The sequence below is a fragment of the Diabrotica virgifera genome, chromosome 5 (genome assembly GCF_917563875.1).
Source record: "Diabrotica virgifera virgifera chromosome 5, PGI_DIABVI_V3a".
Lineage (NCBI taxonomy): Eukaryota > Metazoa > Arthropoda > Insecta > Coleoptera > Chrysomelidae > Diabrotica > Diabrotica virgifera.
In genome coordinates this window covers 136,874,964-136,891,770 of record NC_065447.1, presented here as the reverse complement: position 1 = coordinate 136,891,770, position 16,807 = coordinate 136,874,964, and the positions used below count along the sequence as shown (strand labels likewise).

Below are 16,807 nucleotides of genomic sequence, written 5' to 3'. Positions count from 1 at the left end.
CTTGACGAAGACGGGTGGTTTTAGTTGGTAGGCAGGGTAACAGGAGGGCATCCGTTTGCAGGATCTCCCTACACGGGGGAAAATGGACTCGGACGTTTTCCTCTATTCTGAATCCAACACACGCCATATGGTACGGTGTTTAGAACATTTCCACCCAAATAAAAAAAAAGGTTATAGTTACGAAAGGTAACGAAGTGTATATACAATACATGATTAGAACAAAGCTACTAGTCACCAGAAAATTACTTGGGATTACCAGAAAATGAAAGTTAATCTAAGATAGAATAAGAAGAAGTGTAGATAGATAGATAGACTATGTGAGGTCGTTAAGACTTCGACCTATAAAGATCTTTTGTGCATACTTTAATCTAGTTAAACTCTAGGATGCCAATACTTCTGATGAAATTGATTAGTATTCTAGGTGACTTGTTTCCTATGTCAGAGGGCGTTAGGATGACCTCTTCTAGGAATTTTAGTCGTTTGCAGAACAGTGCTACGCAATTGCATAGAATGTGTTCTGCCGCTTCTTTTTCGTTGTCACAGAAACGATAGTTCTGACTATCTGATTTTCCCATTTTTTGAGATGACATCTCAGAGGGCCGTGACGAGTGAAAAGGCCAATGACCATTTTTATATCTTTTTTACACATTTCGAGAAGGCAGTTTGTTGCAGTAGGCGACACTTTTATGAGCCTTTTTGCTTGCCTTTGTCCTGGTGTGTACGACCAGTATAGTTGTAGTTGAGTTCCCAGGTACGGAGTTCCTCTCTGATGTGGCTTTTTGGTAGTCCACAGAAGGGTTTCAAATTGACTAATAATTATAAGCAACTTTTGAATGAATTTTTCGACAAAAAAAATACGTTTTCAGACGGTTTTTCGCAAATATCCCAAAAAGTAAATATTTTATAAAAATATATATATTTTAACAAAAATGTAGCTAAGAAAAAAACGAAAAGAGTTGTGTATTCGTGAAGTCTATAGATTCAGCAAAAGCAAAGTTCTATCTCATGAAAAATACGTTTTTTATTCGTCCAATTCCAAATCGAATATTTCATCGTTAAATAACCAAAAAATGAAGCTCTTTTCGGGGAAACCCATTTAAATTTTGGAGTGTTTAAAAAAGCTTTATTTTAATTGTTTATAAAAGTTTTTAGCATTAAAAATAAGCGAGTTAAGCTTAAAATAAAGTTGGCCCCCTTTTTTTGTTAAAAAAATCATGAAAATCTCCCCGTGTTTAGCTCCCCAAATGAAATTAATTGTTACCGCTTTACAAACAATTTACTTTACTTATCTATTTTTTATATAATCTGTCAGTTTCACCCGTTTAAAATGCCTATTTTTGATGGGTTATAGTTGAAAGGGCTTAAACGAGTCACTAATCACGAATGTTGCAAACTTTGAACAGCCATATCTTAACCAAGTACAGAAAAACAAAATTAAACTAGCGTATTTATAACAGCAAAACCTACATTTTTTTATTCTTTGAGATTTTTCGCATCACTAATACCTTTTAAGTTATTTTAAAAAAAGAAATTTTTCCAAAAATTTAAGAAAAAAATTTTTAACTATCAAACTAATTTTTTTCAAAAATAAGCACTTTAAATATGTCAAACTTACAGATCATATTTATAAACAATACATATAATGTACATTTAAAGTACATGGTAAAGCGGTAACGATTAATTTTATTTAGGGTGCTCTAAATACAGGGAAATTTTCACGATTTTCTTACCAAAAAAAAAGAGGCCAACTTTTTTTTAGCGTAACTCGTGTATTTTTGATGCTAGAAACTTTTATACACAATAAAAATAAAGCTTTTTTACACTTTAAAACATGTTAATAAGTTTTTTCCCAAAAATTGCTCGATTTTTCGGTGATTTCACGTTTAAATATTCGATTTGGAATTAGACGAATAAGAACGTATTTTTCATGATCTAATACAACTTTGCTTTCACTCGGTTTATATACTTTACTGATAAACCATTTTTTTCATTTTTTTACATGCTACACTTTTGCTAAGAATATTTTTTCAATAAAATATTTACTTTTTGAGATATTTGCGAAAAACCGTCTGAAAATGTAGTTTTTTTGTCGAAAAATAAACATTTTCAATCGTTAATAACTCGAAAAGTATTGACTTACATAAAAAACTCTATAGAACGAAAGTTGCTTATAATCAGTCAATTTATCCATTTCCGGGCTTATTTTAAACACGCGTTTTTTCACCCCCGAGAACTGGTGACTCGCTGTCACCCCTCAAGTAAAAGTGACCAACGGCACAAATCCAACTTTGAAGTGGAGGGTAAGTGGAACCTAAATCCAAATTTTCTTGCAATTCGGAGTTGCCCCTCCGCTACTTGAAAATTATACTCCAAAACGGTCATTTACTGGGCTAAGATCCACAACTCTCCCTGTATATTGTTAAACAATGGGAAAAACACTTCTTAATGGTCATTTGTTATTCCCCATAGGGGCTTCAGTGGTTCATGATACAGTTCATATACTCCTATACTCATCCTGTATATATTATATACATTAACAATAATCTACAGAATAACTTACCATTTTCTTGGCGTTTTCTAAATATGAGTGCAGTGCACTATCACTTTCGAAAACCATCTTTGAATATTTGGCTTGTTTCACAGGTGGTTCCTCAACATCTTCTACACTGTTGGCAGCCAAAATTTTCTGTTTCGTTTTTTCAATTCTTACATTTAGATTGGCTACGGCTTTTTGTAAATCTTGTACACTTTTTAGTTCGTACTCCGCCAAAATATGCTCAATTTCTTCTTTTTCAGCACCAAAATCGATAATTTCTTGGACTTCTTGGAACTGTCTCAACTTCTCTTGGTCTTCTGCAAGCCGTTCTTCGCGTTTTCTAGCGTTTATTTCTGTCAATCGTCTGGCTAATTCGCGCTTGCGTTCTTTTTGTTGCTCCACTAAAAAAAATCACGTCCAGTTTATTGACCTAGACATTAAGAGGAAATAGTAGCGAAAACGCGTTCCAAGATTGCGGCTGCAACTAATGAAATAAAAAATTTTAGTAGTTCCAAAATGACACAAAATCTAGGCATCGGATAAAAAAGTTTATTTGAAGAAAGTGTATTTTTTTGTTCTTCTTAATGGCAGTACAGGCTCGTTTTTTTAATATTGTATTTAATTACAGAGTAATTTCCACATATTAATATATTTTTCAAATTGGGCTCTGTACCGCCATTCTTTATTATATTACGAATACGTGTGCCAAACATCTCGAAAAAATATTCAAAATTACAGCCGCAATCTTGGAACGCGTTTTTGCTACCTGTTGATCGCTACTGTATCACCTTAATATAAGAACGTTGCTATAGTCTGTTTTTAAACCAGGAGGAATAATTCAAATTTACCGCGCCTTATTGCTTGTTTGTAATTGCTCCAACCTCAGGCAAGTTTACTCCACTGTTATAAAATTTTGACACTAATGACATTTATGAAATTTTGACACTTTTAGCATTTCATAAGTTGATTACGTTATATCAGCGATTTTTGTGTTTTCTGCGTTATTCCTTTAATTTTTAGGTTTCTAGACTGCTTTTATATAAAAAACGCTTGTTTTCAAAACTCTTTAGCGACGTATTATTATAATATAATATTTATGGATTACCGTCGAAAGTCGACATGAGCAACCAAAAAAGAAGACGCAGTTGGTGATTTTTCTAGTGACTTTTTTGGGTGTGAATCTGTTTTTTTAGTTTATTCCTCTTGGTTTAAAAACAAACCATAGTTAAACATTACCTATAAATTTTTCTTAAATGTAACTACTATGGGACTAAACAACAATTGTAATAAAAATATTTAAATTTGACGTTTTGATTTTTACCTCGAAAATAATTCTAAAAATGCAAATTAAACAAGTTCTTTGTTTTGTTACGTTTGTTAAAAAACATGTTAACAGAGGTATGTACAATAAATACTTTTATGTATTGTCAGTTGCAGTGCGAGGACAGCTCTCGGTAGTTTGTCACTTCGGGCAGAGAACAGCAAACCTACGCCTCTCTGATGATGCCTCCAACAAGAGGCGAAAATCGTCGATTTAGAGTGCTGGTTTGCGCTCTCTCTACTAAGTGAAAAATAAGACGGTTTCACATTGCAACTGAATAAAAATGGTATACATTTTTATTGTTTTAAATACTTTTAGTTTCTCGATTAAACGCAATGCACGATATACATAAATCCATTTTTATTACATGATGTGAAAGTTATGATATCGTTTTTTCCGATCCTTAAAGTAGAAACCACATTTAGAATGCAGTGCAGGTAGCATAGGGCAATATATTTTGTACCGGAGAACGGCCGACCACGTTGCCAGTTTGCCCGGAGTGGTGCATTAGGACCGGATTTAAGAATCATAGCACTGGAATATACGCGCACACAACAATTGCCTACGATTGTATACATGCACCTACCACTGTGCTGACATGAGCGGCATCCATGCGCGCCGTAAGACTAACACTGCATTCTAACTCTGGCTTTTACTATAGATCTAGATTACAATGGATCTTTCGGAATAAATATAAATAGAGAATATTGTATTGTCCAAACGAATTCTGATGTGAACAGTGCGCGCTTATATTGTCGGGAGATAAATGTATATAAATTATATTTTTTTAGTAAAGTAAAATAAATTTAAATAAACTAAAATAAAAACTAAATAATTTTATTTACATATTTATTTAAATATTTTTCACCCCTGAGAAGCGGTGCCATACACCCCCAGAGTAAAAGCAATCCCTGGTACAGGCTCAACCTTGAAGTAGGTAAGTAGAATATAATTCAAAATTATTTTGTGCAAATCGCAAAATTATATTGTATTTCAGTATAAATGTATAATAAACTTAATTACAACTCTAGTACTAATAAAAAGAAAAATTATAAGTACATACATGTTAACGTATTGCTGCTTATAGTAGTATACGGTAACTGAATTTTTTTAATATTCTGTTCATAGTATTCAGTACTGGTCCATTTTGCCAATTCTTCTTTGTAATCAGGTGCTATTGCACATATGTCATGCAATAATTCTTCGGCTCTACTCAAAGTAATGGCAGTTGCATGGGCAGGATATTTCAGTTGTAATATTCTATGCAAAAATGTCACTATGCTCCACCCACCAATGTTCAGTCTCCTAGTGTTTTCAAAAACAGTGTAGTTGTTTATCACTGGAATAATATGACATGTCTGATATCCTAGATTTACTATTAATGCATCTTTTAAAGGCTCTGGTTGGGTATAGTGATAAGAAAAAAGAGCATCGACACCATACGATATCCCAGGTACTTCATAACACTCAAACAATAACTCCGACATCACTAAAAAAGTACAATTAGAATTTAGAAAAATATATTCGAGAGGTTAATCTTGTATAGGTAGGATGCTTTTGAATAAAATTTATTAGCTCATTTATCTCATTTTTGATAACAAAGCAGTTACCGCCTTTGGGCTTAGCACAGCAGTATATTATGTACCTTTGAACCTAGTAAAAATTCATTTTATTTTATTTATCAACGGGCAATCACCCGTTGTATCCCGAATGTATCCCGAATGAAGTACGTGCCTCCTAGTGGCGGGATACGGGCAACAATACATTGGCTTATAGGGCAGTCCTTACAGTAGGGATCCTGGCCTATACAGAAAAATGCAGGCGGGTGTGGGGTAATACTGCACTTTGGTTGCATTGGTGGTGTATTGGCTAAACGTGCAGGACAGGGCAGGGTATGGTGCTGATAGAAAAGGCATTCAGGCATCAAATATCCAAAAATCTTTTCAGGCCATAATAATGAAAAGACCTTCTCCAAACGAAATAAAAACTTATACTGAAATGATGGCATCTCCTGAGGTAAAATGTTCCGGAAGTAAAATGAGCCTCCATTCGGATCTCCGGGTGAGGACTATCTCAGGGGGAACACCATTGCAGGTTAGAAAAATCAGGATAGGGTCTTGGAATCTTGGTAGTCTTACAGGTAAGAGTCTGGAGTTAGTGGATGCGCTCAAACGAAGAAGAGTCCAAATTGCTTGTATTCAAGAAACTAGGTGGAAAGGACAAAGGGCGAAAGAACTAGGTGATGGATATAAATTGTGGTATGTAGGGAGTAGTAACACTAGAAATGGAGTTGGTATAATTGCTGATAGTGAAATGAAAGATAACGTAGTAGATGTTGTAAGAACGAGTGATAGAATGATGTCAGTGAAATTTGTAATTGATAAAGAGGTATTGAATGTTGTGTGTGTGTATGCTCCTCAAACAGGTCTGGGTGAGAATGAAAGAAGAGCTTTCTATGATCAATTGGGAGACATACTGAGTGATATTCCAGCGGAGGAGAAAGTTATAATAGGAGGTGATTTCAATGCACATGTGGGCCAAGCCAAGACAGGATATGAAACAATACATGGGGGATTAGGCTTTGGAACTAGAAATGAAGCTGGAGATGACATGCTAGAATTAGCAACAGCATTGGATATGGCGATTGTTAACACATTCTTTAAAAAGAGAGAAACTCAACTTATTACCTACAAAAGTGGACAACATCAATCCCAAATAGACTACTTCATGATAAGGAAAGAAGACATACGTGAATGCAAGGACTGCAAGGTAATAGTTAGTGAGACAGTAAGCCAACAACATAAGCTGCTTGTTCTGGACATCGAAGTAAAAAGCGAAACTAAACAAAAATATCGGAGAGGACCACAAAAAATCAAGTGGTGGATGCTAAAAGATGAGAAGGAAGGTCTATTCAGGGAAAGAATAGTAGAAAAAATATGTTGGAACATGAAAGGAAGCCCTAACACAATTTGGAGAAAAATGGCCAATATTATTAGAGAGACGGCTATTGAAATACTTGGGAAAACGTCAGGAAAGAAGTTTGAAGATAAAGAGACTTGGTGGTGGTCAAATGAAGTACAAGGAAACATAAAAGAGAAGAGAAAATTATATAAAAAGTGGCAAGAAACCAGATCGGACATAGATCTTCAAAACTATATGGTCGCCAAAAAGGAAGCGAAAGTAGCAGTAGCAAAAGCTAAAGCAGAAGCGTATTCAAACCTATACGATCAACTTGATACCAGGGAAGGCGAAACGAAGATATATAAAATAGCCAAACAGAGAGCAAAGAAAGCAAAAGATTTTAATCAGATTAGATGTATCCGAGATGAAAATAATAAAATACTAGTTCACGAAAGGGATGTCAAAAAGAGATGGAGAAAGTACTTTGACAGCTTATTAAATGAAGAATTTGACAGACAGCCTGTAGAGTCAACGGAGACAGTAGCAGCAATGGTCACCAAAATAACCAACAAGGAAGTGGCTCAAGCGCTTCAAAAAATAAAGAAAGGAAAAGCGGTAGGACCAGATGATATTCCTGGGGAAGTATGGAGAGCATTGGGAGAGACAGGAACAAGGTGGCTAGCAGGTCTATTTAATAGAATTATGGAAGTTGGACAAATGCCAGACGAATGGAGAAGCAGTATACTGGTACCTGTTTACAAAAACAAGGGAGATATACAACAATGTACAAACTACAGGGCTATAAAACTGCTTAGCCACACCATGAAAATATGGGAAAGAGTAATTGATAGACGGATACGTGAAGAAACCGAAATATCCGAGAATCAATTTGGCTTTATGCAGGGTAGATCAACAACAGATGCAATTTTCATTATAAGGCAGTTGATGGAAAAATACAGGAGTAAAGAAACAAACGCTCATATGGTATTCATTGATCTTGAGAAAGCATATGATAGAGTTCCTCGAGAGATTCTGTGGTGGGCACTCAATAAGAAAGGAGTCCCTGGTGAATATGTAAAGATTGTGAGGGATATGTATGAGGGAGTAACGACTAGTGTTAGGACAGGTGTGGGAGAGACTGATAAATTTCATGTGAAAGTAGGATTGCATCAAGGTTCTGTGCTTAGTCCGTATTTATTCTCATTAGTTTTGGACCAGATAACAGCGAAAATACAGGGTAACATTCCATGGTGCTTAATGTATGCTGATGATGTCGTGTTAGTAGGAAATAGTGAAAGAGACTTAGAACAAAAACTGGAACAGTGGAGACAAGCTCTGGAGGAAAAAGGTTTAAAACTTAGTAGGACAAAAACAGAGTATTTGGAATGTTCATTTAAAGATGGAGCTACTACAAATAAAATGGTATCTTTGGATGGTGAAATGATTGTAAAAAGCAATAGTTTTAAGTACCTAGGATCGGTATTACAGAGTAATGGAGAAATAGATGGAGATGCATGCAGTAGAATTAGGGCTGGATGGATGAAGTGGAAAGAAGCGAGTGGTGTGTTGTGTGACAGAAAAATTCCAATGAAGCTGAAGGGAAAATTCTATAAAACAGCCATAAGACCAGCTATGATGTACGGAACTGAATGTTGGGCAGTGAAAAAGAAAGAGGAACAGCGAATGCATGTGGCGGAAATGAGAATGCTTAGATGGATGAGTGGAGTGACAAAGAAGGATAAAATTAGAAATGAGTATATTAGGGGAAGTCTAGGTGTGGCACCAATTGATGCCAAAATGAGAGAGCATAGGTTAAGATGGTTTGGTCATGTTCAACGTCGAGACGTTAACCACCCAATACGAAGAATAGCTGAAGTGCAGATTCCTGGAAGGAGTAGGAGAGGAAGACCAAAGAAGAGCTGGGGGGAGACGATAAGGCAGGACATGTTGGTAAAGGGGATTAACATTGATATGGCCCAAGATAGAATTGTGTGGAGAAATGCAATTAGGGAAGCCGACCCCGCATAGGGATAAGGCAAAGAGAATGATGATGAACGGGCAATCACCCAATTAAAATACAGTATAAACATTAATCACTATATATACACTATATATACAGTATAAACATTAATCACAGGAGATTTATAACCTAACCTACAGTAGATTTAAAAAATTTAATCATACAAACTAGGAACATGAAAATAACAAACATTAATAAAAAATGTACAAAACACAAGGACATCAAGTTATGACACACAGTTTTTAAGCTGAGCTTTAAATTCTTTTGGAAAACTATAACAATCTAAACCTTCCGAATATTGGTTAGCAAACCTAGGTGTTCTAGACATGAAGGGAGACACCCCTTTTGGGGGTGAAAAATATATGTTCGAATTAAGTCCGGAAGTGGATAAAATGACTAATTCTAAGCAACTTTTGTACTATAAAGTTTTTTCACCAAGTTAATACTTTTCGAGTTAATTGCGAGTAAATATGTTAATTTTTTACAAAATAACCACGTTTTCAGACGGTTTTTCGCAAATAACGCAAAGAGTAAGTATTTGGTCGAAAAAAAAATTCTTATCAAAAATATAGCACGTAAAAAAGTGAAAAACATGGTGTATATATTAGGTCACTATACCTAGCAGAAGCAGAGTTATAGCTAATGAAAAATAGGTTCATATTCGTCAAATTCCAAATCGAATATTTTATCGTGCCATAACCAAAAAACGAAGCATTTTTTGAGGAAAACTCATTTTAACTTTTTTAAAGTGTTTAAAAAAATGCTTATTTCTGTTTTTTTTTTAATTTTTTAGCATCAAAAGTAAACAAGTTACGCTCAAAATATAGTTGGTCCCTTTTTTTGGTAAGAAATCGGGAAAGTCACCCCCTAATTATAGCATTTCAAATGAACTTATACCACTTCACAAGTTTTTTACTCTCGTATGTATTGATCATATGATCTGTACGTTTCATCGGTTCAAAGTCCTTATTTTTGAAAGAGCTGTAGTTAAAAGGGCTTGAACGAGTCACTTATCACGAGTGTATGCAAATTTGAAAACACCGAATCTTAACCAATTTTTGTCTTGCAGAAAAACAAAAATATTACAAAATATTCAGAAAAGTAAAGCCGACTTTTTTATTGTTTAAGATTTTTGGTATCTCTAACAATTTTAAGCTATTTTGAAAAAAAGCATTTTTTTCAAAATTAAAATTTTTAAAAATTTTAATTTAAAACCAAATTTTTTCAAAAATAAGCACTTTGAATCGATAAAACCTACAGATCATATAAACACAACATAAGTAAATTAACTTGTGAAGCGGTAATGAATAATTTCGTTTAAGTTGCTAATTGGGGGGTGATCTTTTTGATTTTTTTTTTGCCAAAACAAAAGGGACCAACTTTATTTTGAGCGTAACTTGCTTACATTTGATGCTAGAAATTTTTTTTATAAAAACAGAAATAAAGCTTTTTTTAAACACTTTAAAAAAGTTGTAATGTGTTTTCCCCAAAGAATGCTTCATTATTTGGATATTTCACATTGAATTATTCTACTTGGAATTTTTCGAATATGAACCTATAGCTGTAACTCTGTTTTTGCTAGGTATACCTAAAGACCTAATATATTCACCGTTTTTTTGACTTTTTTATAGGCTATAGTTTTGATGATAAAAATGAACATATTCACTTGCAAATAACTCGAAAAGTATTGATTTGGTGAAAAAACTCTATAAAAAAAAGGTGGTTAAAATTAGTCAGTTTATTCATTTCGGGACTTATCTTGGACATATATTTTTTCACCCCCGAGATGGGGCGAAACTCACCCCTACACACATCGGCACCATATTACTTTTTTCTTTAACATGTTAGCTATGCGTGTGCCAAATTTCATGTCAATCCAAGCGGTTCTTTAAAATTTACAGCAAAAACCGTGAAAGAATGTACTACCAGTAGGCTGGGAACATCCCTGTCTTTAATGACAGGTTAAAAATGTGAAAAAGAGGTCTAGAAAGTAAAAAGCTTAAGTGTTTAAGAAAAGAAGGTGGAAGACCATCTGGACCTGGCCCCTTGTTGCTAGCCAAAATGGAAAGTTTTTCATATATAAACGAAATAGAAATGCCAAATTGAGATACAGTAAATTGTGATAAGTTGATGTCACCAGGAACTAAAATATTATCCTGCATAACACAATCTCTAACATTATAAGTTTTTGAAAAGTATTCATCAAACAAATTAACAATTTCTGTACCACTAGAACCAGTGATATTATTATAGTGTACAACTGATGGTATATTACGTTTTCTATTTTTATTACTAACAAATTTCCAAAAATTTCTAATATTATCCATGAGAGATGATTCACTTAATGCAATGTAATCACGATAACATTGTTTTAAGTGTTTACATTGAGCCCTTAATGCAGAAAACTCATTAAAGAGAGTGGGGGATTTAGTTCTCAGATATTCTTTGTGAACTTTCTTTTTCTGAATAATTGTAACTTTGACATCTGGAGAAAACCACACCGGAAATTTCTTTGCTGAATAGTTTTTCAGTGACAGGTTAAAATTTTGGTTAGCTAACCTAGTTTAAATTTTAACCAATATTTTAACCCTCATAGCGTTTTTCAGTGGTTTAAACTAAGTTAAGAAAATCTCGGTTAGCTAACCACTTTTTTTTCTTCTGTTGGCAGCAGTAACTGTAGTTGCGCATGTGCAATTCGAGAAATAATGATCAATTTGACAGAAAATAAATAAAAACAATTTCATAACCAAATTTATAAATATTATTAATTCAATATCAAGTTCAGAATCTTTATTTAGTTCATAACGTCCACCTCGGTATCAGAACAGTACCTTGGTAACAGAAGATACCATTACAATTACTAGCACGATTTAGACTTTTTGCCGATTTGTCAAAGACCACAGTGTTGTCACTATTGGAACAGATTGACCAGGAAATAAGAATTCAAACTGTTAAATAAAAAGACAAATATATAATTATTATCTGTTTAAAATATTACTAGGAATCATATGCATTAAATCCTGTTACTATATGTGTAAACATAGGTACCTGTTACAGTTGTAATATATTTAAATATATTTCCTTATAATCCCTTCCTATATAATAACGATAATAATTTATACTTTCGATAATAATACATAATAATTTCTTTATAATAATGAGGTATTTTAGAATACTTCCCGCAATAAAAGCAAAATAAAAAATAACATAACCCAACTAATCTCTTCTGTCAGGCAATACTCAAAATAAACATATTTTGACCCTGATGCATTCACTGCACCCATGCGCAAGTGTTAACCACAAAATTTGGAGTTAAACCATCTAACGAGGATCGGTTAAAATCTTGGTTAACTTAAACGAGTTTAAACTCTAACCTAGTACTGAAAAACTGATTACCCATGAATATTTCGGTGACTGAAAAATAAATAGGTTAACCTAGCACTGAAAAACCGGCCCATAATGTAAAAAATACTGATCATATCATCAAGAGACTTATTTTTAAACAAATTATCCTAATTAAATTGAGAAAGAAAACTTGTAACATCTAGGACGTTCATTGCATGGAAATCTCTATAAAAAGCGTCACCAGTCAGTCCAGGGTTGGTAACACATGATTCACACTTCAATTCAAAAGATATAGGTGGATGATGAATATCCAAAGGAAGTAGGACTACCTCTTCTGTTGATATCTTAGCTACGCCATTGTCCATGAAAATCAGATCCAGCAAATTGTTGTGTGCATTTTTAACAGAGTTAACTTGATAAAGGTTATGGTATGAGCATGAAGCTGAAAGAATCTGTATGGATTCAACTTCACGAGGTGAAGCTCGTGTCAAAGGTGTACCAACTGAAGACATTCCATCCTTGGACCAGTTACAGTAAGGAAGGTTAAAGTCCCCCAGGATACAAAGCTTGTGATCTGGATTTTCATCCGATAGTTTCTCCACATTCTCCTTAAACTCCCAATATTTCTCTGGTTCACTTCGCGGTGGAAAATAAGCAGTAGCAATGATGATCTTATTGCTTCCAACTTCAATTTTAACAAACAAATGTTCAACACTATTACTTGCTAACAAAACTGTGCTAGATATTGTTTTACGGACAACTATAAGCACCCCACCTCCACGAGAAAAAATGCTTGTTGATAACGATTTATCCTTTCAGTGGATGTTGTAGTTGTAGAATTGTTAATGTCACTAGTCAACCATGTTTCATTTAGCACTATAATGTCATATCGTGAATATGATTCTCATAGAGTAGATTGAGTTTTGTTCGCAGACCTCTGACGTTCTGAAAATAAACAGATATTGACGAAGTGGCTTGAACTTTTAATTCTGTTGATTTTTTTATGTTTTTTGTGAGCAATTTTGGTATACCATTTACATATTTTAGAATAAGGTTTGGTTCACCATTACGCTGCCTTTCTTTAAGTCCTGTTTTCAGAGAATTAACCTCTGCACATTGTTCGTTAGTTAGGTCAGCCTCAATCCTCAATAAACACTTTTAAGGTTCTATCGAGTCTTCTTTTGTTCCTCAAGATTGAATGAACAATCTCAGGAGACTCAAGGGTTAGGCGTAATGATTGATGTCCATTTTTATTGTGTTTCCCAATTCTGGCTGAGCTCAGTATGTTGACTGGGGAGTCTAACAGACCCAAGAGGATGTCTTTGACTCTAGATAAATCGTCTTCCTCATTGTTTTGGATTAAATTAAACATCATCAAGTTACATGCTCTCTTAGACACTTCAAACATCACATTATTATGTACCACTGGTGCAGTATTCCCGGAGCCACCCTGTGTAGACGATGAGGTGGTGGACTTTTAATAATGGAAAGATCCTTTTTAATATCATCAAGACATGATAAAAAACTAGTTCTCATACTCTTAACTTCGTCTGCTATCACACCAACTTGTTTCTCGAGCTCCTCGATTTTCTGGCTGTTGTCAATTTTGACCTCACTTAAGGCATCTTCCAGGGCTCTGACTCTGTTATCAAGACTTACTGCTGACTTTATTACCGACACACAATCTCCACAAAGGTAAGGAAAAATGCGTGATGATAATATGAGGCAACGAATCTCTGTAGCACTGACACCTGAGCAACTTTTACATAAAACTTTTTTACAAAAATCACATGGATAACCAAAAATTCAGGATAAAATCAAACTTACATTGTCTTGAGGTATTTGGATTTAAAAATGCTTCTGTTAACACTATAGGATGATTCACACGATTTTCAGTATCAATTCCTAAATGTGTAAAAGTGTAATCAAACAAATGCTCCTGAGCCTCAAAATGAGTTACAACATTACGATCAAATTGAGTTTTTAGTTGAAATCTTACAGCTTCAATATTAACTATATCATTTCCAATTTGTAATTGTGGATTTGGAGGAGTTTCCACATTATCTTTTTTTAGTCTTTCTTTGCGAGGTTTTGCAATTACATTTTTGAATTGTAATAAGGGAGAATCATTGATGGACCATCCTACCCTACACAGATATGATCCTACAAGAGAGGCATTAAACAATAATTAAAAACCATCAAAATAAAAAACCACATGTTTGTTGATATTTACCATTATCAATTACAATTGGTACAGAATTGTCTCTTATATCAGCCGGATAAGGATAAATAGTATCGGGAGTACATTTTGTGTCTTTAAATTCCATTAAATCCATGTTTACTATTATTATTTATTTTTCCCATAATATGACATCCCAATCAATTTTGAATTTGAAGATAATTTTTGTTTATTTATCAATGAACTTTAGGTCTGTTCCTTTGTTTTAAGTGTAACACTAGTTCTTGAAAAGTGTAAAAGTGTTACACTTTCTTGTTTCTTTGTTTTACTAGTGTTTACACTTTTTTTCACGATACACTCAACTTCTGTCGTAGAACGCGTACAACTCGTTTCTTTGAAATGCTGTAGGAAAAAAAAAAAAGTGAACACTTTTCTACACCTACCTCCGAGACGGTGGTGGATATTACACTCGTCCTGCGCAGTATCATCCAACCGGAGCCAGCTGTTTAGCCGTTAAATGTGTTTGTTTACAAAAAAGATATATTTCTTTTTAGTTTAATTTAAACTAGATTTATAAATTGAAAAAACTAAAGTAGCTACAAGTTTTAATTTAATTTTGCTTAACCTCCGAGTGGCACTTTCCTGTAATTTTAAAATTATCACTTTTCAGTGATTTTTTTAATATGCTTTTATGTGCTTTAATATGCTTTTAAGTTCAACAAAGCATTTCCTTTAATTACAATTAAGCCAAAACATCGCAAATCCTGGGCCCTGGACTACTAAAGGTATCCGGTATCCGCATATCAGCCATGAATATGCGTTCACTACTCTACATCAAGAAATTTACTTTCCAATGGCTCTGTCACTGCATATATCAGCAAGTATAGGAAAACCTATTTAAAACTTATAAAGTCAGCTAAAAAATCGTACTATCAAAATTGTCTGAGAAGCTCTAAAAGTGTTGCAAAAGAAACTTAGTCCATAATAAACGATCTTCGAAATAAAATTCACCCAGCTTAAACATTTTTCCTTTCAGACCCTGGAAATCTAAATGAATACTTTGTTAATGTGAGTAAAAATATAACATCAACAGCTTCGTGCAATTGTACTTGAGACACTGTGTCAGGTGAGGTGTTTGAAAATTTGAGTAACTTGATTCTGGGGTGTGAATTTCTAAAACTTTTAAGTGTGGTTTTTAACCGTTGAGAAAAATTATTTATTTAGTGTTGTGTTTATAATTTAATATATGTTTTAAAATGAGTTTTGTTTTATTTTTTGAGAAAAAATTAAAAATACAGCATACTTACAGTACTTTTTTTGAAATGCTATTTTCCAAAGTTTATAAAATTTCTTACGCTCGATTTTATATTAATAAAGTTAAAGTGGACTTTAAATTTAAAGTTTTCTTTAACTGTAACAATTGCTTTTTTTAAGGTAACACACACTTTAACTTTATTATGAAATCGAGCGTTAGTCAAAATTCTAAATGCTCAGTAAATAATAACAACAATTAGGTACTTGTATTGAAAACAACATATTTTGTAATTTGAAAAAAAAAAACAACATATTTGCAACATAGATAACAAAACAACATGCTTTGTTACATATTTTAAAAAACTCTCCATCATGCATGCTCCATGAGAAAAGAAAATATAAAACTAATTTCATCCTTATTATGTCTCAGATGGCGTAGCTACTTTTGCTATAACTACTCAATGCTTTGCTACTCTACCTACCTACATACAATTTGTATTGTTTTATCAAAAAACAAGCATTTACATACTCTGCAAATTGTATATTTTTTCTTTGCATTTTCATATGAAAAAACCGCGGTATTTATCTTGAACTTTTTTTGAACAAGGTGCAATACTAAGGTAATATTATTATTAATAAAACAAAGTATATTAAAATACAATGTTAAAAACTTTAATAATATTAGCAATATTTAAAAACTTCAATATATTATATTATAGTATACATATTATGAATCAGTAGAAACGATTATATTTAAATTTGGTAAATTATAACTCCAATCGACCAGAGCACGACCACACAACCCAAAACACAAGTACGCAAATATGGTTGTGTGAAGCGTGGCTCGAAGCCGTGCAATTTACGAGACTCGCTCGATCTGTAGATCCTTGTGTCCTCATCTCGCCAATTAATGATTCTTTTGAGAAAGGTAAATTTCCAGAGTACCTAAAGACAGCTATCATTATTCCTCTTCATAAGGATGGTGAAAAATCTAATTCCTGCAAGTATATACCTATTGCATTACTACCGGTACTCCAAAATTATTGAGAGACTCATAAAAGCATGACTTATGTCCTTTCTTGTTGAAAACAACATTTTATTACAAAAGTTCGGCTTTTTAAAGAATAAATGTACTGCTGATGCCATGTTTTCTGTACTACATGAGGTTTATCAAGCACTGAGCAATAATCTTCACACTGCCACTGTTTTTTGTGACTATGCCAAAGCTTTTGATTGTGTAAATCATGAAAT

The 16,807-nt window shown here is 33.6% G+C and overlaps 2 protein-coding genes across 3 annotated transcripts in view; both read right to left on the bottom strand.

The window, feature by feature from the left end:
- The window catches only part of LOC126884427 (uncharacterized), a 205,706-nt gene that overhangs the window by 149,136 nt on the left and 39,763 nt on the right, over window positions 1-16,807 (bottom strand). The gene's annotated exons all lie outside the window — the stretch shown is intronic.
- LOC126884429 (actin-related protein 5) overlaps window positions 1-16,807 on the bottom strand; it is a 61,360-nt gene that overhangs the window by 9,477 nt on the left and 35,076 nt on the right. Inside the window, exons 2-5 of one of the 2 annotated variants that reach the window (XM_050650346.1) lie at window positions 14,357-14,549; window positions 13,951-14,286; window positions 4,921-5,346; window positions 2,561-2,937 (exon numbers count right to left, since the gene is read on the bottom strand). In XM_050650346.1, the coding sequence (XP_050506303.1) occupies window positions 2,561-2,937; window positions 4,921-5,346; window positions 13,951-14,286; window positions 14,357-14,459 (1,242 nt within the window). In that variant the 5' untranslated portion in view covers window positions 14,460-14,549. The remainder of the gene's footprint in view (window positions 1-2,560; window positions 2,938-4,920; window positions 5,347-13,950; window positions 14,287-14,356; window positions 14,550-16,807) is intronic. The other variant, XM_050650347.1, reaches the window with a different exon arrangement.